The sequence below is a fragment of the Mya arenaria genome, chromosome 8, assembly GCF_026914265.1.
Source record: "Mya arenaria isolate MELC-2E11 chromosome 8, ASM2691426v1".
NCBI classification, from domain to species: domain Eukaryota; kingdom Metazoa; phylum Mollusca; class Bivalvia; order Myida; family Myidae; genus Mya; species Mya arenaria.
The window spans coordinates 53,613,157-53,637,809 of NC_069129.1; the positions used below are offsets into that span (position 1 = coordinate 53,613,157).

Genomic DNA, 24,653 nt, shown 5'->3' on the forward strand with positions numbered 1-24,653 from the left:
CCAGTTATATAGACTCAATGTCACCTCATCCCCTAAAAATTTAACCCACGAGTCATATCGACTCTTCCATTTCGAATCTAGGATTGTCAAAAGTGCATGGGTATATATTGATAAAATAACTATGGATGGAGATCGATGTTCGATGTAGAGGTAGAATTATTTATATGAGGTCTAGATGTCTGGAATCTAAATCTGAATAAGCAATTTCACCAAATCATAGTAATAACTGGTTGACATAATGATGCCTGATGTACCCTAATCTTGATTAAAGTTGATGACAATATATTTTTTCATTTTACAATACGAATACGTTTGATACTATATGTCATCTTGGTTAAATCATTTCCTACATGGAAGTCAAATTACAGGAATAACATTTTTAACACTACGGAGGTCTCCCTCAGTGAAATATCAAACGAGTTTGAGATTTGATTAATTACTGGTGATTGTCTCAATAAGACATAGGACGAGTGTGAAGAAGTCAAGATTGATAAGATCAGGTCTTGCAGTATACAATTATACATTTTTACACAATCTATTGATCAGAATACTTGCCTTATTACTTGAATTATGTTTTCAACTGGTTGCAATAATGTTCAAAGTATTGCTGTTAAATTTAGCTCTGATTTATTAACCCTGAATTTTTAGGGGAAATCACTGCGTAGAAAGTCACTGCACTGTGGCAACAGTAAATGTTGTGTGCCACCGTTGTAGTTTGTTTGTCGTAATATATCACGACAGTCTTTATCGCTACACAGTGTTTTTGGTTTTTAAATATAATACAAATATCGAAAAGCGCTACCACTTTAATCCTAAATTTATAAAAAAAGATATTACAATAACATTTAAATAACATTTAACCCATCAATTGTGCCGTAAACCGGTCAAATCTCCATGGCGACATGAACATAAAAGTGTAAAAAATAAATGGAAAAATAGTCAAAATATGAGCGAAGGGAAATTCGTCGTCGCCCGTCTCCCTCCTTTGCAGGGGTAAAATGATGTTTTAAATAATCAATCATATTTTAAGTCATATTTGAAGATGCAAACATGTGAAATATTGCAAAATATTGTGCAAGCGTAATAGTGTTCGGATAGTAATTTCGGACATTTTTTTTGGTTGATTTCCTGATGCAATTTTATGTGCTTTTAATAATTATTTTTATAATTAAATTGCCTTAAATTGTCTTTGAAATGGCCCAAATATGTCTACCCAGGGACACCAACAAGAAAAAACTACACCATTTCCTTTATTGTGTTGGCTTTTTGTTGTTAGCTCATTTGGTAGAGTGACCTGATTTTAGTGTTCCCGCAGTGATTGCACAGACATAAGCCATGATAAGGTGTTGGTGGTGGTAAATCTGATAATGGCATAGTTGTAACAAATGTTTTTGTTGTGCTGCTATTTACACAATTGTCCTTATATTGTCTAGGTGTTTTCCTCAGTGTGGTTAAACTCTTACCTTTTTTATGGAAACAGTAATTCTTTTTGCATGAATTTATCATAAGCCAATAAAACAGTGTTCCTGACAGTTGTCTGGATTTTGAATTAATGACTAAGAACTTTTATGAGACTGGACCCATGTCTTCAGTACTAAAGTAAAGCTTAATAGAAGATAACATACGCCCAATGTGGAGCTCAAACCAACCACCACCGGAATACTAGCTTGGTGCTATACTTAATGAGCTGCAGGCAATTGGTTCTTACCAATGTTCACTTGATTACCTACACCAATGTGTTGTCACATAAAACTAAAACTATTTGCTTTTCAGAGCAAGGAACCTCTCTCCCAGAAACACAGGGAAGTTTGAAGGTTTTAATGGACCATCATACAAAGTTGGAGGAAATGTCCATGTTCTTCCACCACCAAAGGCTTTGAGGGTACACATTGTCTATTACTATACTTTGATTTGCTTTTAAATGGACATTATTCATATATTATTTATAAATGGTTATAATAATTGAATACAGATTAGTTAATAGTGGGATACAATACTGTTTTAATTATTGATGAAATGTTTTGAAATGGACATTATTAATCCCCCGCCTTGGTAATAATGTTGTCCTCATTGAGACGATGCGCAGTGACCTTGACCTGGGTCCATACCTCAAAGGTCAATGTCACACGAGACATTTAAAGGTCAGAGTACACATGCTCGTACCCGCCCTATAACTTACTTATGCATTGATGGATTACCATATTACTTGGTAATAATGTTGTCCTCATTGAGACGATGCGCAGTGACCTTGACCCTGGGTCATACCTCAAAGGTCAAGGTCACACGAGACACTTAAAGGTCAGAGTACACAATCATGCTTATGTTCACGCTATAACTTACTTATGCATGGATGGATTACCAGATTACTTTATCGAAAATACTTAAGGCTTGCTATTTCATTGATGTTATAAATCAAGGACTCATTTTCCTTCTTTTTTGTTAGTCAAAATAACCTTGACATTGATCTGACCTACACTACACACAATATGAATAACTTTAAAAAATATCCTTTTATAATATGTTTATATATCCAAGAATATTTAGGTTACTGACCAAACAACTTGTATTTTCTATATTCCCACTCTTGACCAGTGGTTGTGTACAATTTTGGTCAGATTCAACATACCAGTCAGGTTGCGAGAAAAAACAAATATACTAAAAAACAATGGTGGGGGATAAAGCCGTCCTTTGGACTGCCTTGTTTATATTATGATTATTATAATTGAATACAGATAATTTGAATCAAGTTAATAGTGTGATACTATACTGTTTTAATTAATGATATGCATATTTGATTATATTGATATTTAGCAAGCGAAATGCTGCTGAATTATGTACATGCATATAACTTAGTTTCTCTGTTTCAGTCTGTTTTTATTACAGTTAGACAGAATTAAAAGTGTCTGAAGCATCCATCATCTATAAATGTTTTATAATTTACCTACCTGACATAACAGTGCAGTATACTGTATTTTACTAGCAATATTTAATCTGGTATTGTTTTCTTTCAGCCGTATGTAGACACAAAAGCTGGAGAGCTGGATTCCTGGCCGGCCCATGCCAGCGGTCACTCGGTTCCAACAACATCCCTTATGATGACCAAGGATAAGAGCTTGGTTCTGGTCAGCGACGAGCAGATGGGCAAACCAAATATGATACCCAAACCACGGTTCCTTGAACAGCTGGAAAACTACCTCAAGAAAGAGTTACGTGCCCTTGGTGTGACAGAGGTGGAACCAAATGAGCTCAGACTGCAGGTATTTGTGATTTTCTCAAGCAGATTTGTAAATTAAAGAGAGAAAGCAAAAGGTTTTAAAGTGCTTCTATATCTAATACCACTTAGAATCTTTTTTCTTTTATTCATTCAATTGCACTAAGATTTAAATTTATGTATATAATATACTTAATATACTCAATCAAGTTATGAAACCAAAAACAACATATTTAAAACAAAAAGTATTTTTCTTGCTGGATTTGTTAGAAATTATGTTCTTATCTTCATTGGCTTTATGTAATTGCAGATTCAAAAAGTCTACAGAGCTTATACATTGTATGTTCTTCTTTCCATCACAAAAATGATCTTTAATTAAATGCTTTTCTGTGGTTTATGGATATTTATCAGTAAAATAAAAATAAAAAAGATATTTAACTGTTTCAAACAGTGTTTTAAAGTTTAAGCTGACGCTCTCACTTCCAAATCAAATGTAAGTATTCACGGGCTGAAGCACAATTTCAATGACCTCATTTCAAAAATGATATTACGTTTTCATACAATTTGGTCCTATTTTGTGAAAAACTACAATGGACTGTCAATTTATATCCTTTTTAGGCATGATCACCCAAAGCATCTCTTTCACGCCTGGCTACTCAATCATGAAATATTGTGTTAAGTGCTCACTCAGTGAAATATATTATGATCTTGCACTGAAACCAAAAATTACTCTACACTCTGAGGTCCCTGTTCATGTCAAGAGTTGAGTGAAGTGGCCGTGGTCGAGTGAATGTGCTGACATTTCTAACATTTGCTGTCTTATGTTTCTCCAGGCTCATCGTGAAGTGTTTGAATACCTGATTGAAGATTTCAAGACCTACAAACCTTTGTTGTCAGCCATAAAGAATGAGTATGAAATGATGTTTGCCTACCAAAGACAGCAGATCAGGGAGCTGGAACCACTCAAGGTACATCATGGATTTTTTTGTACACAGAAACTGGTGTCTCTGACTCAATTCTCTTGCCAGAACCCCCCATTTACAACTCATTGTTCATCCATTGAACCACAAAAATATACTTTTGATGAATATCATAAACTATATAGTGGGACTCTAAAAAAGCTACAGAGATATCCAATTTGTCAACCATGAAGAATCTTACGATGTTAAGCTGAAAATCCCTGGTACATGAATAAAACAGCTGCTGTTCTTCTTCCATACATGAATGACATCAATATATTTATGTTTTTATATTGACTATTGGAAGAATGAGGATGGCCATACTACATTGCCCTGGCAATGGTGTCCAGGTTGACTCCTGGTTAAAGTGTATAGGGGAAGTTTACTTTTAACTCCAACACCCTAATCACTTAATTCACTTTATACTAGTCACACATGCAGTTGTTCAGAACCATCACCCAATTAGGTTACATAACTCCATATCATCTGAAATCCAAACTATGGCTCCTGATTGACTTAGGAACTTGGTTAAAGTTTTAGAGCACATTTTAATAAAAGTTTAATTTTTATGAATGCATGATGCTGATTGTGATATTCTAGATTTCCTTAAAATTTGATTTGACAACAGCAAATATAAGTACTTGTGATTACATCATATATGAATAGCATAAGTTGTACAAATCATACACTGCATTATGTTTATGGATGAAATGCTCACTATGTTCATGTCATTATTTCAGCAAATGTTGGTGACTGTATCCGAGCAGTGTGATCAGAAGATAATGAGCATCAGGGATGAAGAGAAGCAAGGTATTTTAACAGAACTTCACAAGTCATTTAGGTGCAGAATTTAAAATTTATGCATTTTTATCAGTCATTATAACAAAAGTCAAATTTCAACACTAGAACATTTATTCTAACAAAATTTCAGCCATTTTGGCCTTCATCATTTTGTATGATGTCATGACTAAGAAATGACATCAGTATCAAACGACATTTAAGATCATCATACCGGGGGTACTTAAATTTCTTTCTCATTTATAGTTGGTTAGAAAGCTCACACAAGCTCATGTTGTATTGCTTATATGTTAACTTGAGGTATACAATGTACAATTTGTAAATGTGGTTACCTGGTAACCCTATGGTACCACCTGAACAGGCTAATTTAATATGTAGAAATTGTACTGAAAAACGTACTACATACACATTTTGGGGATTGAAAAATAGGTAACTTAAGTCTGATTTCAGTTGAAATAAAGAACAGAGAACAAAAAATGCAATTATTTTTATCTATTGTGTATTTTCAGTAATTTATTCCCTTTCAGAATGATACCAAAATTATATGTTGTCAGTATTGCGAATGGCATGGTGAAATCACAATCCTATTTGTACATTAGTTACTCACATTTAACATGTCAACAAATAAAAATAGAAATAAATAATATATTGTAAAATTTGTTTTCAGAAATGGCTGATCTCAAGAAAGAAAATAAGAATTTATACAAGAGAATAGAGGACCTGAAAAATGAACAGAAAGATCTTCAGACACAAGTATCAAAACTGCACGATGAGTTAGCAAACCAGTACAAGATGTATCGAGATGAGAAGGACGCCCGTAAACTGCTGCAATCAGACATCAACGACCTGCGTTACCAACAGGAAGATTACCAGATGTCGCAGAAACAGGACACTGAGGTGGAGGAGGATCCCGTCATGTTGAAAATAGCTCTAAAGTAGGTGGCTTTGTACATGGACAACATTGCTCTGACCATTTATTTGTCTATGATGCACTTTTATTGTTCAAAAACAACATTATAAGTATTTAACATTAAATTTTTATTACAGCTTTTTTGTATCCATTATCTCAGAGGTCCATTCAACTCACTTCATATCAATGTGTTCCAGAATATTCATACTATTATTGTTGTTTAATTACAGGAAAGCCCGTGATGATGAGAGAGCCGCATCTCAACGTCTTAATGAGATGGTTGCCAACTATGGAGATGTCATTCCCCGCAGAGACTTTGAGGGCCTGGAGAAAAAACACAATGTAATAGAATTGTTTACGTTTACATTTAAATATGATTACAATATCATCATTATAAATCAGGGTTCTCATTGTATTTTGGAGAAAGGGGCCGCTGACCTTGTATGGAGAGATTTTAAACCTAACGGGGGGATTTTCAATTAAAGGTTTGATGCATGAAAATTGATAATTCTACCTAAGTGTATATTCTTTTATAAATTAATTCCACTCTTTTAAACATTAATGCATCTATTGACGTCTCATTGTACTAATTAGTAGATATTAAATCTAAGGGTTTTTTTTACTTTTAGAAAGTGTTGATAATAAGGGTGAAATTTTACAGGGGAATAGAATATACTGGTACTTTTTTGAGTGGATAGTGTGACAAATAATTGGCCAAAACATATTGAGTGCCCTGTAAATGTTATTGATGCCTACATCCTTTTGAATTTCACAATTTCAATTTGAAATGTCAGAACAGAATATCATGGCAATATGTGATTTTTTAATAATTACCGGAATGAAAATGAAATACCTTTTCGTTCTTTGAGTATTTTAATTTATGAATTAAGTAAATTCATAAACACAATATAATATATAACTATTACATGAATAAAATGTTACTCCATGTATAAATAATGATATTATAAGTCCTTATAGAATGAAAATTAAATCTGTTTTAGGAACTGTTGGAGCAAGTCGAAGTACGAGAGCAGGACTTTGAAAAATTGAAATCGGAGCATGAGTGAGTAAAAACACGTACTGATGTAGTTTAAACTGATGAAGGGATGTAAAAAGATAATCGATAGATATTTACTTATTTTTCTCTACACATTAATTACAGGTGTATTTATTAAACTTCAAGAGCAGTAGCGATTTGAATGTAGACAACGATGTCTTTAACAACATTATTAACTTTATCAAAGTTCCAAACAATCTTCCCATTGATTATTGTAAATCATATACCTTAAGATGTAAAACATGAACATAAACATTTAAATGGTTACAACTTTTGCTGCAATGTTGACAAATTCTGATAATAAAGAACCACATTTCTATGTTATTTTTAATTTATTTCAAACTTTCATACTTGTAAATTAACTTGAAACTGTCATTTTTTTTATATGATTCATCAATACGGTACCTTACAGGCCTGAAAATGAAATGCTGTGATCGATTTGTTATTTTAGTTATATCGATTACAGCATTATTTGCAATACATACTGGAATATGGCTAAATAACTTTTTGAATTATTTATGTATTAGATTCTGTTACAAAACATTTCAAAGACAAAGTCAAACTAATCAATTTTAACATATACATTTGCACTGAAAGGAATAAACTACATTTCTTGTATTTTCAGTGCATTGTTGGACGTACATAAACAGGTGTTAAAACAGAGGGACGAGTTCTACACAGAATGTGAAACACTTAGACGAAGCTCAACGCCAAGGTAACACATGTTGTCTTGGAGATGACAGTTAAATTAAAACTTATTTTATTCAGTTATTTTACAACAGTTGTTAAACTACCGGTAGTTAATACAACAAAATATCAATCATGGTAGAGTTATTCCAAAGATCGATTATAATTGCCATTGATCGGAAAGGTTTAAATTGGACACATTCCATAGTGATTTTTGAAATACACAATGAACTGTTGTTGTTTTTTAATTCATTTACCTGGTACTAATTTAAAAAATCAATGCTAAATAAATGGAAATAACAAGACAGACAAGTGAGGAAATGCATAAGTAATTTGCAGTTTTAAAGTAGTGAAAACTATACTTCAAGGTGAAGAGCTTATATAAGCATGAAAATAAACGAATATAATTCGATCTTCAATCGAATATCTTTCCTGACAGTAATTACCTTTGCACAATGTCTTTACGGAGATGACAAAATATTGAGTGTGTGGTTGTCTACAATTGCAGAATATTTTTTATAATATACAATATATTCATGTAATGAAAAGAAAACTCTAAATTGTATTTACCATATGAGAAGTTTTAAGTTTTCTTTAGTTTTGTTTCCTGTGATTTTGTTGTATGAACTAGACACAGACAAATATCTTTTTGAATTCAATTGTTTGGAAAAACATAAATCCTTTTGCATTTAATGCTGATAAAAGAAAAATGTTTAAATTATCTTAACTGTTATTCCTCTGCCATACAGGCCAGACTGGGACAGGTGCGCTGACTCAGTGCGCGGCGGCATGTTGCGATGGAAGGAACTGTCGGAGGGTAAAACCAGTAACGATCTTGTAGACGTTCTCCTGCAAGAGATGGCCTCAGGCGAGACTGTCGATACAGGCGGCGCAGAATACTTTGATGGACAGGTATGGAAAATGGATTGTTCGCATCAGGCTGATAACAATGATTTTGTTATTCAAAGAATAACCTTTGATCTTGTCAGTCAGCATGCTGCGGCAGAATTGCTGAATGCAACAAGTCAATGGTAATGATGATCAATTGAATATCATTTCAGAAACAATTTCTGATTTTGACAGTGTTGTATTTTTGAAAAAATGAGTAATATTGCATGGTCTTAAAACATTTAACTGGTAACGCGGGCTTATGGTTCATGTTGATGAAAATGATTGTAGATATTCCAATAACATATGACACACATATGGGTACATGTATTAGAAATGACTACACATGTATGCATCTGCCACTCTAGTTTTAAGAGAAATATCCCAGTGTGCTGGAATACAGTGATGATTTTCGAACAAATGGAAAATGTTATGTCATCTTTTAAACTATTTCTCACTAATTACAATTGTAAAATTGCTTAACTATCTAGAAAAAGCTCCTTAAGACTGTTTCCCTTATTCCAGGGTACCGGTCCAGCGGTCCCCAAGTACCTGCAGCATGATGGCCCCGTGCGTAATAGACGACTGGGCAAGCGTGATGCCTCACTGCTTATCAAGGATATTTGGAGAGAGAAGGGCGCACATGACGCTGCTGTGGGTACCTCATAGTTTAGGGGGGACAGACTCTTTTAATTAAAATTTACGGAACTAAGGTTCATTTCTCAAAGATGTTCGATTTTTACCTGTAAATACCTTATAGTATCCAGCTATACTACTTTTGTTACTGTAAACTCTACATCAAACAACAGAGATTAATTTACCTTAATTATCTCTAACTCTTCCTAAAAAGAAGACCATCATGCAATAAATAAAATGGCTCAACCTGATTATTAATCAGAGTAGTCTCCTTAACAGGAGTAAGGATGCAACCATATTTTCATGAAAATGTTTTCTCAAGTGCATTGGGGTCAATATACATGAAGAAGAAATTTCAAAATTAAATAATCTGCTCTTGATATAAATCAGCGGGCAAGATTGGTTCACCAGTATAGGTGTCCGCCACTCACTAATGAAGTTGTGGGATTAATCCCTATCAGTGTTTTTTTTTAATGACACTAAATCAGAACATAAAAATAAAAATCCCAATGTATAGAATCTTGAGAAAGTTAAAAACAAATGGTAAAAAAGGTCGTACTGGAAACAACCTGTTTATTTTGCTAATTCTGGTCTACAGAAATCTGACGGTGTTCGGGACAAGATGGCTGACTTCCTGTACACATATCTGGAGCGACGGTTTGGCCTGGAGCAGATGATTATCGAGTGGGGCTACAACCTGCACGACGCTTGTCAGAGATACGCCCATGATGAACACATAGGCCTATTTTCTGGTGTACTCACAGAGGAGGTATGCTGGTTTCAGTACTGTATTTGTAAAGTTGTTAACTTTTTAGCAGTTTTAGCTTGTGAAGAGTTTTTACTTGATGTTCTATCTGATCAACTAGTAAAAGTTTAAGAGTAGTGCACATTAAACACACATTTTGTACATGTATTTCAATATAACAACCAGGGAAACCTTCAAGGTACATTGTTGATCATGAGTTATCTCCCCTCTGTTTACCACCCCAAGCTAATTCAGAATCTTTGTAAACCATCTCATTACCATTGATATGGACTTTGCAACCAGCGGAGACTATCCAGTCAGTCCTTGTAGTAACTCATGATTTACCTCCCCTATGTTTACATTCTATGGACCACCTCATGGACAAGTGCAACCAAGGCAGACCTAGTGTCATATACTATAGTTAAGTTATCTCCCCTATATTTACAGATAGATGAAGAGATCTACCACCATCAGTTACAGCTGATTCAGAAACTCATGAACCACCTCACAACCATCGACATGGACAAGGGCAACCAGGGGAAACTATCCAAGGCAGACTTCAGGTAGAGTAGTTATTGGTTGATGTAACTGAAAATTGTGCATACTTTTCACATTAAATGTGCAGTTTTCACATGACTTTAAAAAAGAACTAAAAAAATGAGCGTTATTATCGCTTCTGTGACTTGAGTAGTAGTGGCATTGTTGAAGTGCAAGTCCTGAGTAAAGGTTATGCCATTTTACATTGAAATACTGTTGGTTTTTTTTTTTTTTTGTATAAAAATTTGACAAAGATTGGAATTTTTCACAACAGTTTAGGGTGTTTTGCATTAAAAGAGTATTATATTTGGTTTGACAACGATAACTGGTGACACATCATATACGATAGAATTCTAGTTAAAAACTCTCACTTTAATTTCCTGCAGGGAGGGCCTTGCGAGTTACCTGACCGGTGTTGATGCTGACATGCTAAATGCCATGATGAGGGCAGCCGAATCTGAGATGGACAACAAAGAGGCCGACGAGATTGAATACAAGAACCTTTTCATGGAGGTACACTGTTTGTGCTTACTGAGTTATGAGTAGTAAGACACTCAGGTGTAGGTACTTGTATATCTAAAAAATAAAGTTGCTTCTCTCACTGGCATCGTTTAAAAGACTTAGAGAACAACAAAAAACAACAAAGTTTCTTTTCATAATGATAACAATCATCTAAATAAGACTTTGTCAGTTAGGATTAGCAAGCCTGAATTCTTACATTAGTGCTTTGCATCAAACCTTTAAACAAGCCCTACTCTATTAAATCCAGAAGTTAAGAAGGCCGGAAAGCATTTTCCAGTGCAGTGCTTGCAAGCTTGTGAAAAGTTCGACCATCGATATTATAAAAATGGGACTTTTTTTTTAATTTCCTTTTTTCTCAAGTTCAAGCTTATTCAGTTTCCAACAGACCATATTAAGATCAGTTTAAGAAATGTTTGAAATTATCACATGATATTAAAATCCATTTCAAACCTAATAATTCCCTATGGGGGTTGTAACAGATTTACATTCGTTAGCCCCAACATCTTTCAACATAAATTAAAATCATAAATTTTCACTGACTGTATCACCACCTAGATTTGCTTGATTAGCTAAGGGAGGTAACTAAACCCTTCCTCCCACTGGGTGGATAATGATATATCTATCTGTCCGTGTTTTTAACATTAAAATGTGTATTCCTGTTAAAATTCCTTAAAATGGATCATTTATGGTATTTCCCTATAATCATTTTAAATGATGTGAAGATATTTGGTGTTAAAATGTGTGACATTTTGACATGTTTTAATTGCTTCAGATGTTCTATGAAAACCGGCCCTGGTTTCTAAGAATGAGTCAAACACTGTAGATTGGTTCAATTCTGCTCTGGTTTAATTTGAATTTATTTGGTCGCAAATTCAAAACCAAACAAAATATTAATGTGCCGATATTTGTTCAGTGTTTAAAAAAGGTGGTGTCATGAATATAAATCTCTTAAAATCAACCAATACAGAACAATTGCGAAAAGAACATTGAGAAATGCACACAATAAACAGTCATTCAGACACATAATTCATGTTAACACACATTTTCTTGATGCAGGATGACGAGGGTAGGACAGGGCCATTCCTTGACGAGGTTCGAAAGTGGGACAACAACGAGAGACAGTCTTATGTTGATGAAATTAAGGCTAAAATTGGGGATGCAAGGTATGTTTTTGGAAAAAAACAAACTCCAGGCCACTCTTTAGTGTTTGTTAGCACTGGCCCGAATGGGTTGCCGTAATGAACATACTCAATTTTTCTTTTTAACGCTCGATAAGCCAATAAAAATTCTCTGAAATATGCTGTTCTCATATTTTGGATGGGTGGCCCTTCTGATAATAATTCATTGCCATTGATTTAAATGTAAAATGTTTATGTAAACACTTATCAGCTATTAAACATGGCTGTAAATGTTTCGGACCATCTACCTTCTTGCTGTTAAGAATGGATGGCCGTACTAGTTAATAATCAAATACTATATATATTGTAATAAATGTATGACCTTGTCAACTCAAATACTGCAGATGAAGATTCTGTCTATATAGGCATATGTTATTATCATGCATAATCACAGTTGTGTCTTATGTAATCTGATGTCTCAATAACTTTATATTCTTTTAGGAAACAATTTGTATCAATCCAAACAAAACAATCTTTACAACAGTACAATAGTCTGAAATTACAAGCTAATCCTGAACTTTAGAACCCCTGACATAGTGAATGTTTCATGCCTTGCTAACTGAGTTTATTTTGGGTCTTTTAGTCTTACACACACTTCTTTGTTTTTACCCCCTTCCAGCCCTGTACAAGTTGACATTCTGAAACGAGCGATTCTACAAGCTGACATTGAGATAGATAATGTGAAGATGGACAAATATGTTACATGGGTGTATCGCTCCGACAAGCCGTACGAGACTGAGCCACTGGAACAGTCGGCCATTATTGAGAGACTTCTGAAATGCAATGTGTCACGGAGTGGGAGAAAGCTATAAGGCTGTGACTTCTATTAAAATTGAGATATTTTTTAAAAAGCAATGTGAACAAGTTTTATTATATACCAATATTATTGCATTTTAATAGAAATACAGTGAGATATATATACTTTTATTTCTAATAAATACTGTTTATAATATAAATACAACACTACAAGTACATTTTCTGTTGTATAAGCGAAAACATTGCTCCAAAACAGTTAAACATATAGCAGCCCCATTCTATTTAAGCTATTAATGATTGTCTTTAAACGATAACTTAATTAGACAATTATTGAAATATAATTTTTTATGGTCTAAAAGTGCTTCCTGGTCTTATTTCTGGATAAAGAAGATGAAATAAAGGCACGCATGTAAAGTATATTATAATATTGACTGTAGATGCTGTTTAACATTAAGTAGACAGTGATAATTAATGCTATAATCTTAATTAATACAGTCATATACATTTATATACATGACAAATTCTTGGTTTTGTGTATAAAAACTTTTATAAGGTATTAGCATTTTGTGTCTGTGATAACTTGTTAATGTGACTGTTTTATTACTTTAATGCATTTTACAAAAATTATTACAAGAATCCGTCCATTTGAGAACTAAAAAGTTGTTAGAAGTATTTATTTTTGACATTTACATGATTGTATGTACATTGTTTTGTCTTTGAAAATAAATGTAAGAATTAATTTTCTGCTCAGCTTCTGCCTTTTTTTGTCACCTGTGTATCATAGCACAGGGCTTCCATTAAAGGAAGTTTGGAAGTATATTACTCCCTGGCCTAGAGATAGGTTAAAACTTCCGAAATTGATTCCTTGGAATGGTAGTACAAAAACATAATTTTGAAGAAAACTTCCAAAGTTGAAAGCTTGGAAGTTCAAAATATCAAAACCTTTTAGTATGATCAATATCCTTTTAATAGGTATTGGGAGCACACACAAAAAAGGCTCAAATCCTGGACCTGGTACTTAACAAACATGTGCATGACACATTGAATAAAATATGCATGGACCGAAATGACAGTGGATTTGTCACTGACATTTGATGCCTTTGAAGTAGTTTTAAGATTATGACCATTCAAAGTGTGAGGATAGTAAGTACAGTTTTTAATCATGTTCAGATGATGACTGGTACTTGCAGATAAACAGAGCAGTGGGGAATAAATAAATATGATGTAAACTTTAATGACCAATATGAGTTGTGAACTTGACCTTTGTCTCAATGACATCAAAATCCATCTACTGGTCAGGCCGAACCTCCAAGTCAAGTTTGATGCCAATGGGTGCAGGCATTGTCGAGTTATCAATCGGACAACCTTTATCATTCAAAGTCACTTTGACCTTGACCTTTGAGCCGATGACCCCTAAAATCAATAGGGGTCATCTACTGTTCAGGCCCAGCCTCCATGTCAAGTTTCATGACCATACGTATAGGCCTTGTTGAGTAATCACTAAAAGCTTTAAAGTCCTTTTACCATTAAAGGTCACTGTGACCTAGATCTTTCCCCTGATGACCCCTATAATCAATAGGGGTCATCTAATGGTCAGGCCCAACCTTCATTTTAGTTGGATCACCATACGTCCAGAAATTGTTCAGTTATCACTAGGACAAGCTTTGGTCTACCGACCGACATGTGCAAAGCAATATACCCCTCTTCTTCGAAGGGGGGCATTATAATGTTCAAACTGGTTTAAGACACCTCAAAACTAAAAGAACACATACTTCCCATTGATCTTTTGACAGATACGACTTTCATCTCATTTGTCTGACATGCTAGGCTTTTTTGAATTTCTGCTGACTGTCTTCATTACTTTCATTGTATAAATTATTTAACCCTTAGTGCAAAAAGACTTGGATACTGAACTTAACTTGGACTGATTTTTATGTTTTATTATTATATTATATACAATGCACAATAAACAGACATCATTCCAGTCCTGATACCACGGCCGCCTCGGCCACATGGTCTCTAACAGCCTGATCCAACACGTCGTGAATGTCCTTACACCCCTTCACTGCCAGGTCGAGCACGGGGCTTAGATTGTCCTCATGCAGTCGAGCATTCATCTCAAGAAACACTATCTGTTCAGACTTGGGCAGTGTTGCCACTATAAGCTCCGCCCCTCCGGAGGTTTCTTCCAGATAGCTGATGTCAACTAAGGGAGTGTCACTAACAAAACTTGCTGAGCACGCACACACATAGTCTCTCATTGGAATTCCTGCATCTATCAGTGCAAGAGTCGCTGCATTAACGCTGGCACAGTAGTTACCTCCATCTGATTGCAGAACCTTAAAACAGAAAGCGAAGTTGAGGTAACATGTGTATGTGTTGCAATCTTCACAAACGCAAAAAGTTGAGGTTTCATGTACAATGTTCACTAACACAGAAAGTTGAGGATACATGAATATGTGTAAATAATTCACTTACACAAGAAATTAAAATTGTGGATATATTTCTTTTTTATATTTCTTATAAGTCAAGATATATCACATTTTACATCTTTTTTTGATATCTATGTTGACCACTATCAGTGCTTAAACAATCAATAATCAAGATATTGTAGAAAAAGGCACACCTCTGACTTCTAAGTATATATGTAAGGTAAATGCAGAATACATATGGTTACAACCATAACTTTTGTACCATTTCAACAATATACAAAACATTGAAAAATCCTGGTTCATCAACCTATTTAATTATTTCAATTAACTTGTTGGAATTTCCCTGAATTGTTTACGCAATTGCAAAATCGCTATCAACAGTTTGATGTCAATTTTCATATTTCATTTTGATATACCCATTACTGAGTAATCAGTAATATATCAGTAGTTTATCAGTGACCTTATATTGTTGTACATATGCACTGAATATAATGTCATGTGTATTTTTTAAAAGTACCTCAACAAATATATCTATCTGTGATCTGGGATGAAGGCTGGTGAGTATAGCTGCATCAAAGGTCTGTTGTAAATGCATGGTCATCTCCTTCGACTTTCTGTCCCCCCTGGGGCGATGTTTCCTCTCCCCTGTGCTGAATGTCGCCATGCTGTACTGACAATTTACCAACACCTTGTCATGTAAAGCTTTAGATTTGCTTCCTCGAATCTGAAAAAAATTAATAAGTTCAGTTGGAATATGGGTCATATTTACGGTAGGTAAACTGCTAAGACAAAATTTGGTGTTCATGTTACTTATTCCTTTCATAAATTCAACAGTGTTCAAGAAACTCATTCAGGATATTTCTCAAACTGGCTTCTCACTTAGCTAAACATTCACCTCGACATTAAAAAGTACATTAGTTTGTATTCAATGTTTCACCATTACGGCTAACCAGCTTTTTCAGCAAAATATGGCCTTTTCATTCTGAATTTCTGATTGTAAACTTTTCTTTAAAATTTAGGAAAACGCAAACATTTGGCATTGTGCACATAACTGAATATAGACTACATAAAATAGCCAACAAAAAGCTTGCTAAGTCCATATGACAAACTGCCATTTTGGGCTAAATGTCAATCTTTGACATTCTAACTTTGTCTTTTGAAGGGTGGAGCTTAAATTGGGTATTGCCTGGTATTCGGTTTCACTTTCAGATACCAGCTTGTCAATACATTGCTAGGAGATACCTAGCCACAATAATGCGCGTTTAGGGAACTTTTTTTACATTTGGATATTCATTTTGTTCCCTAAACGGGTTCTACTAAACACTACAAAGCCAAGCAAAGTCTAGCAAAGTTTATTTTAAAAAATTTATGAAATTTATATATTTATGTTGGACAAATGTATTATTTATAGCAAATATTGTGAAATTACATTACTTCAAGGTTGCAAAGTCCAGCTAACTAAATTAATCTTGGACCAATTACCCTTAGTCCAATATATTACACAGTTTCATTCCAGAATAGAAGGATCACATTAATTATGTTATTTCTTTTACACAATAATGTGTTTAATATGAGTATTTTAGATTTTATTATTGCAAATGTATCTATTCTATTTCTTAAGGTCTTGCAAAGTCAGGCACCGTGTAGCCATGTAGCAAAGTCAGGCACGTGTAGCAAAGTCAGGCACGTGTAGCAAAGTCAGGCTAGCAAAGTCAGGTTTTTGTGCATTTACCGGTATGTATTATGTATGTTATATATTATTTATGTTAGACAAATTTAGAATCTCTACAGTATATATTTTACAATGTTAAATTACAGTAATGCAAGTTATCAAAACCCAGGGAACTAAGGTACTCGGACCAATTACATTATTTTTTAGTCATCTTTTCCGGATTAAATATCAATTATAAGTGGTACTAAATTGACTTTCAAAATAAAACTGACTTTGCTATACTTTGCTTGACTTTGCCAGACTTTGCTTGACCTTGCTCGACGTAGCTTGAATTAGATATTGTATCGTGCAAGTGTGCTTAATTTTCGTTCTCATAAAGTCATTTATTCAACAAAGACTTCTTATTGTATTTGAATATCACTTATGAGTGTTAATATATTGACTTTGTTCAGAAAAAATCTGACTTTGTTAGGCTTTGCTAGACTGCTTGACCTTGCTCGACGTAGCTTGAATTTGATATTGTATCATGCAAATATGCCTAATTTTCGTTCCACAGGGATGATAACAGAGCCAAGTTGCCAATCCTGAAAATGTCTGCGTGGGGTTCAGGGGGCCGCTTAAGGCCCCCGATGGGTCCAGGGCAAAGCCCTGGTGGGGGGACAAGGGGGGCGAAGCCCCCCAAAGCTTTCCATATTTCAGGGATTCTAATACCCTTTTTTGCCTTAGAAAAGTGTTCAAGGAGTACACCTTTCGGCTTGGTAGATATAATCATGTTCAACACGAGACTACCACAATCAGAACAATAACAAGAATCTTAGCAGTGAAGTTTAACACCTTTGTCTTTAAACAAAGTTAAATTTACTTTTTTTACCTGAAGTCACAGGCATTAGACAAGTACCTGACATTTTGGGTCAGTTGTCCACTTCCCATAAAACTCAACTGGCTATGATCAAATGCCTGTGTATAAACAGTCTACACTGTGGGATGTTTGATTTATAATAATGAACAACATATCAATTATCATGCTTGCAAATGTTTATTGTAAAAGTGGTATTTATTCAATTTTTATGCATCATTAGAGTATTTATTCCATTTTCTGCACATTTGATGAGAATATTATGTTATTAATTATTATATATATTATTCAAATTAATATCCAAACGGGACTTAAATGCTTTGGCAGCGTAGCCGTTGTGGTCATTGTGGACATTGATGTATTCTGGTCCTCACGCCAGATTTTTCCCCCTCATGGTGTTACATGAGTCCAGTAGCACACAGACTAGATTGTCCCACGGCAGTTCAAGTCCCTCAACAGGCTTTCAAATTCTATGAAAATTGACTTAGAATCAGCCCTTGTGATTTTTAACGAGGCCAAATGTCTAAACACTATTTCTTTCTCTATAGCATAAAAAAAAGCTGCAACAGTTTTCTCATTGTTTGTGTTGTTTGACTTGTCTTAGTTGAAACAAAACTGAGATCCATTAACTCCTCCACATGTTCATCATTGAAATGGCTAGCCACTCCGTAAGTCATCTTGTATGATGCTGTACACCTTTTTGAAGTTTTAATTCGCTGAGAGCTTTTGTGTCTTGGCAAGTGACACTACTGTGGTGCCAGGGAGCATGTTCAGCCATAAGTCCAAGTATCATGGCCTCTGGATTGAATTGTCAGTCATTAACAGGAACAACTGGATGCACTGGCTGAGGTGTCTTTCATCCCTGACTTTTGTATCCATCAACATACCTGGATGGGGAAATACAAATTACAACTATAGAATTTAAATCTCCTCAAGAAGTTTTGTTGAACTGTCTCAAATAGAAAATAAAATGACTTCCTCCACGTAATTTATTTTACTACTACAAAATATTTCTTCATGTTTTTTTTTTTTTAATTTGAACCAAACCAATTTTCATTTTAACCTCCCATTATGGTCAACACCACTTCTTATTGAGAACAATGCTTCAAACATGAGAATAATAAAGAAACGGTTTACAGCGTAAACTTCAATCGGCCTAATAAAAATCGATTATTATGACACAATCCGAATCGGGATGTCCGAAATAATGCTACACGCGCAAAATTCATTCTCAGTTTGATCACTTTCTATTAACTTAAAAAGAAACGTTTCAGGAATTTCACTTAACAATAAATGGCAAATATACCCTTAAAATCGGCGATTCGATGTTTTTAGAAGTTGGTGGTGGTTGTTTTTTTCCAATTTTCCAATACCCGTTTATTCATCTTCGTCGTCTGTCATATCCGGAATACGACCATCCGGATACTGTCTTCTAGTCCCATCGGTAATTTCCGTAATCACCGGATGCTATCTTAACCAATCATATAGCTCGATTGCCAAGACGTAAATAGGTTCGTTAATTTCCGGCTTTACACTTCCGGAAAACTCACCTTTCGTACCCATATTGTTCGAACTGAGCTCGAATCACTCCCTGTACCCCTCCCCCCTTGAAAAAAACTCAACGGATTTACATTAATCTCAAAATCGATCCGTGAGGCCTTAAATCCGGAATTCCGGATTAATCCGGAATTTTATCATCCCTGGTTCCAATAACGTCAATTATTCAACAAAGAAATCTTTTTGAATTTAAATATTACTTATGAGTGTTAATTCATTGACTTTGTTCAAAATAAATCTGACTTTGCTAGACTTTGCTTGACCTTGCTCAACGTAACTTGAATTAGATATTGTATCGTGCAAATATGCCTAATTTTCGTTCCCATAACGTCAATTATTTAACAAAGACATCTTTTTGAATTAAATATTACTTATGAGTGTTAATTCATTGACTTTGAAATAAATAAATAATAAAATAAAACTGACTTCGCTTCAATTTCCTGGACTCAGATATTGTATCATGCAAATATCATGCAAATGTGCCTTATTCTCATTCTCATTAAGTCATTTATTCGACAAAGTCATCTTTTCGGGATAAAATATTGATTATATGTGTTACTTAATTGACTTTGTTCAAAATAAAACTGACTTTGCTAGACTTTGTTTGACTTTTTTTGCTTGGCTTTGTAGTGTTTAGTAGGACCGCCCTAAACGCCACAAGTCGACTATTTCATATCAATGTACAATATATTCTTCAACTGTTACTCCACAATACTAAACACTTCACTGTTAAATAAAAACATAAAAGTTACCCTATAATTATTTTAGCCAATACCTTTTACTTATTACACATAAGTTTTTAAAGAAACACAAATAATTAGTTCAATTTAGATCATTTTGAAACCATCTAGCAGGTGCCTGTAACCTTTCCGCTCAATACACTTAGCGCTGGGATTTGTCAGTCATGACTTGGAAAACAACAAGTGGGATATGGACGTGTGGAGTCGCCAAATAAAAAATTGTCAAAGACTCTGAAGCGGCTGTTTATATGGACTAGGTGATACCAGGATAATATCAGATAATAAATCCCAGTAACACATGACACATTATTTATTGCTTATTGAACTGTTGAAGGAAATCTTATAAAATGACGATATCTATTGTGGAGTTATAATTATGAATTCTTTTTCTTTCGTGTCCTTGTTTGTTTGATTGTCCTAGTAAACCCTTCTAGTAAAAATGTCAACACTTTTAGTAGTTCTGGCTTCCATAACTTTAATGTTGATATTTATTTTTTTGATGTTTACAACACATTAAAGTTATGGCGTAACCCCCATAGTAAAGTCAACCAGAATCAATTGAGTGTGATGATGCAATGCAATCACATGACCATGATGACGTCGATGGATTCTATTTATAGCATCGGATTCACATTGTTCATTTCGTTGAATCCAATTGCAGTAAGGCTGTAAATACCTTTTGATGAGTAAAAACAATTTATTTATTCCAAATTTGTTATTAGTTATTTATTAATTATTCGAAATAGAAAACATAACAGCAAAATAAACACTAGGTCACATGGGTATTTTCTGAAAATCTTGGTGTCACATGATTAAATTTGAACACAACTATGACCTAGATAAGAAATGCTTGTAATAGGATTTATTAAAATGCTAAATCAACTATCTTTTAAGCGTTTTTTGGTTTTGAAAATGAGTTTGTGAACTACATTTTACTTCATTAACCTAAGGATACAGCTATTTTGTCTGTACAATGCATACAAGTGAAATAACAGCTAAATTCTGGTAGGGTTTGGATAAGGCGTTCTCTTCAGCGAACACATCCAAAAAGGTAATATATAACGTGTTCGCTGAAGTTCTTTAGCTACACTTTTAGAATAGTCTTGGAAATTTTGGGTTGGGATTCTTTTTCCGATTCTGCCATTGGAGGAAACATTAAAAAAATAATTTGGCCTCATAATGCAATTAAATATTAGATGGTACATAATAGTAAATAATAGATGTTTGTTTAGTTGCTGTAATGTAAAATTTAACTGAATAACACCTCATGAGGCCCGTAAACCGCCGCCAATACTTTGGTGTTCCCTTGTTCAATGTAAGCTGATCCATCTGCCTGACTGAAAACTCCCAATCTACATTGAATACGCCTTAATTCAGTCGCCTTTCGACCGTCAATCCTGAATCCTTGCTCAGATAAAAGTTCCAACCCTGCCATGCTTCTTTTGTTTACATGATCAAAACAAAAGAATCCGATGTATTCCGAAAATTAATACGGTGGCAGTCAACTGTTTCTCATGGGCGGATGCTAGGACTTACCGAATTGTGTACATGTAACGATGTCGGTAGATAGAGCAAGATTGCACTGTATTTTAAAAGAGTAATACCAATTTTTCTATAACCATAAAAGTTAAGGGCACATATAAAGTTTAAGGTCAAAATCTAATCATTAGTCTGACCGTCGATCGTTATTTATTTTGAACTTTACCCCGAGTGTGAATATGTACGTGTATTTATGGTCAAAATATGAGTTCCCCAACTGTAGCAGATGACATGGTACTACTATCATTCTCGAAATCAGCCATGGACCAAATGTTAGTCATCTGTTGCCAATATTTCAGGAGTGGAGATATTTTTATAACTCGGACAAATGCAAAGTCATCGTGTTCAACGAAAAAGTCAGTCATCCACTTGACCGCTGTTTTGAACTTGGACCTGACAAGATCAACGAATGTGACAATTTTACCACCTTGGAGTTATAACGGGCAAAAATCTTTCATCGAAACAAGCAATGCACGAAGCGTGTACGTAATTGCGTGGATCGTATTTGAATGTCCTAAACTCTGGGTTACATCCACAAAAATTGAACCCTCTGACCTTGAGAACAATATATATTTCAGCAGTTCTCCCAAAGGCCCTATACGGGTGTGAAACTTGGAACACCTACTCGTCGAGTGAAATATTACACCTGGAGCGTGCGCATATATTTTGTTTAAAGCACATCCAACAAATGCCAAAATATGTCAATGTAAATTTTGCTCTTCTTACACTAGATGCGTTATACCGATAGAAACTATATATATAGAAATTGAATAATGATTCATGCATTTATTCATCTATGTATTATTTATTTGTATGTGAATGCGTATTGTGTATGTTGTGTAATGTGACGATGAGCTGTTTATATGCTTAAGTCAAAATAATTTTTCTGTTCTGTTCTGTTCTGTTATACCGATAGAAACATACATCGATCATAAAAAGCTGCTCATGTTCGGCCAATTATGTCGTTTGCAGGATAACTACTTAGCGAAAGTTATCTTTATCCATCGTCTTGTTCGCTTTTCAAACGGCGAACAACAGCGCCTTGGTTTTATACAAGATATTGTGAGAATTTTAAACAAGTACGGGCTGCATAATGTTTTAGAAAAAAATCTTATTGCGGGACATTTCCTTCAAAGTTGACCTGGAAACATTTACTGAAGAGAAACGTGCTTATATAAGTGAAAACATCATTGTTAAACACTCTGGTGCCTGATAATGAATGGCTATATCCAAATATCATTGCGGATGGCCACTGTTCAAAACTCTGGACTGTTGCGAGGAACGAAAATGATTGAAGAACGATAATGTGCACCTCACTTCTTAAAGCTGCTGGACAGTGAATTTCAAAACACTTTGTAATGCGCTGCAGCCGATGCGGTTTGCTTACGGAGAATGCTACAGAACACGCACTATGCTTTGGCCCTGCTAATGAGGCTAAAAGAAAGCTAGTTTGGGATGCGTTATGTGATTTAAGTCAAACGCTGCTCTTACAAATATTAAACATCAATAGCAACGAACAGTGTCAGTTCATTTTGAAAATTTCTACTGACAACAACGGTAGAAGTCTTCGCCATTTGAACCTGGCAACTTCATTGTGCATATTACTAAGTTAACGCTGTGCCAATATCATATATATATATATATATTTTAACACCACTTCAACAGATATCATTCTGACCAGCAGTAACCCTTAAGCTTAACTTTTCAAGTGTAAAATCTATAGATAAAATATCAGTGGTGGCTATATAAGTCTCAAGTTCGCTGCTCTTCATTGGAAACAGTTGAATTATCAAACATGGACGGCGACGAAAGTCGGACTCTTTACCGTTACAATGACGACAAAACGTTGGAATATCTTCCAGCGTCAATCTACATCATGGTGATGGTTATTCTCGATGTGACTGGCAACTCTCTCGCTATTACATTCTACAGACAAAAGAAGAAGACCACGTCAACCGTTCTCTTGCTAGTGGTCGCAGTCAACGACCTACTGACGTCGATAGTCTTGAGCGACACTATCATCACTCTGTGCTTCACGGCCACTTTCACAAATCTAATTGGATGCCAATTTATTTGGTTTATCAACCATACGTTTGTTTCAAATTCTGCATTATTTCTGCTGCTTCTCGCTGTTGAGCGATTTATGCTGGTATATCTTAACAAGAGACTCACCAATATGAACATTGGCTGTTTAATCACACCCATGGTTGTCGTAACGCTGGGTCTATCAATTCGTGATTTCTGGATCTTGGATACCGTGCCTGTGAATATTAACCTGGATGGAAATGTTACCATTGTTGGTCACCATTGTATGCATACCAAGGATGCAGCTCTGCAATCGACAATAAAACTATTCCATTTAATAGATCTAATTGAGTGGATTGGTATTTTTTTTGCCATCTTCACACTTTACATGCTGATTGCCTTAAAGATATATAAGTCTAAAAAGAAATTGCTATCACACAAAAAGCACATTAAACGCAGTTACGGTTTCTGTGGTATCCAAAATGGCGTCTTCGAAGGGTCAAACGGTTGATTTATCTACGGGGAAGGATTTCCAAAAACTGGCAAAAGCGAATCGTGTAACACAGCAACGAACTGAGATACGCATTACAAAGATGGTGTTCGCAATCATCGTCGTTTCTGTGGCTTCGTTTGTTCCTTACTTCATGGCGCATATACTGGTCCCTTACCGCTTCGATCGTCCCGTTTGGCTACACATCGTACGTCGGTCTTTTGTACTGAACAGTGCCATCAACCTTACATTATGGGATACTTAAATATTTTCTTCAGAAAATACATCTTACGAAAACTAGCCTGTAACAAATTTAGAAACTAGTCGAAGGTACGACGCAAATTAAAAATGTACACTTAAGTTGTATACTTTAATTTTATTTGTGCTTTTTACTTTATTGTTTACAACTTTTGCAATCTAAAATGAGTCATATCTATAGGTTTTTTCTTCGTTATTCA

At 34.7% G+C, this 24,653-nt stretch overlaps 2 protein-coding genes across 2 annotated transcripts; one reads left to right on the plus strand and one right to left on the minus strand.

Moving 5' to 3' along the window:
* The first annotated feature begins 880 nt into the window (after nucleotides 1-880).
* LOC128242513 (translin-associated factor X-interacting protein 1-like) lies at nucleotides 881-13,912 on the plus strand. The gene is made up of 16 exons (XM_052959686.1): nucleotides 881-993; nucleotides 1,774-1,882; nucleotides 3,012-3,257; nucleotides 4,045-4,179; nucleotides 4,911-4,980; nucleotides 5,636-5,903; nucleotides 6,109-6,220; nucleotides 6,880-6,941; nucleotides 7,561-7,650; nucleotides 8,372-8,534; nucleotides 9,036-9,164; nucleotides 9,745-9,915; nucleotides 10,339-10,454; nucleotides 10,815-10,941; nucleotides 12,007-12,113; nucleotides 12,748-13,912. Exons 1-16 carry the CDS (start codon nucleotides 947-949, stop codon nucleotides 12,938-12,940), a joined length of 2,145 nt encoding a protein of 714 aa, XP_052815646.1. The 5' UTR covers nucleotides 881-946; the 3' UTR covers nucleotides 12,941-13,912.
* An 897-nt stretch (nucleotides 13,913-14,809) lies between these two features.
* LOC128242576 (exosome complex component RRP41-like) lies at nucleotides 14,810-21,614 on the minus strand. Its single transcript, XM_052959780.1, has 3 exons — nucleotides 21,406-21,614; nucleotides 15,834-16,040; nucleotides 14,810-15,223 (listed from the first exon to the last, which is right to left on the minus strand). Exons 1-3 carry the CDS (start codon nucleotides 21,574-21,576, stop codon nucleotides 14,861-14,863), a joined length of 741 nt encoding a protein of 246 aa, XP_052815740.1. The 5' UTR covers nucleotides 21,577-21,614; the 3' UTR covers nucleotides 14,810-14,860.
* Between the last annotated feature and the right edge of the window lie 3,039 nt (nucleotides 21,615-24,653).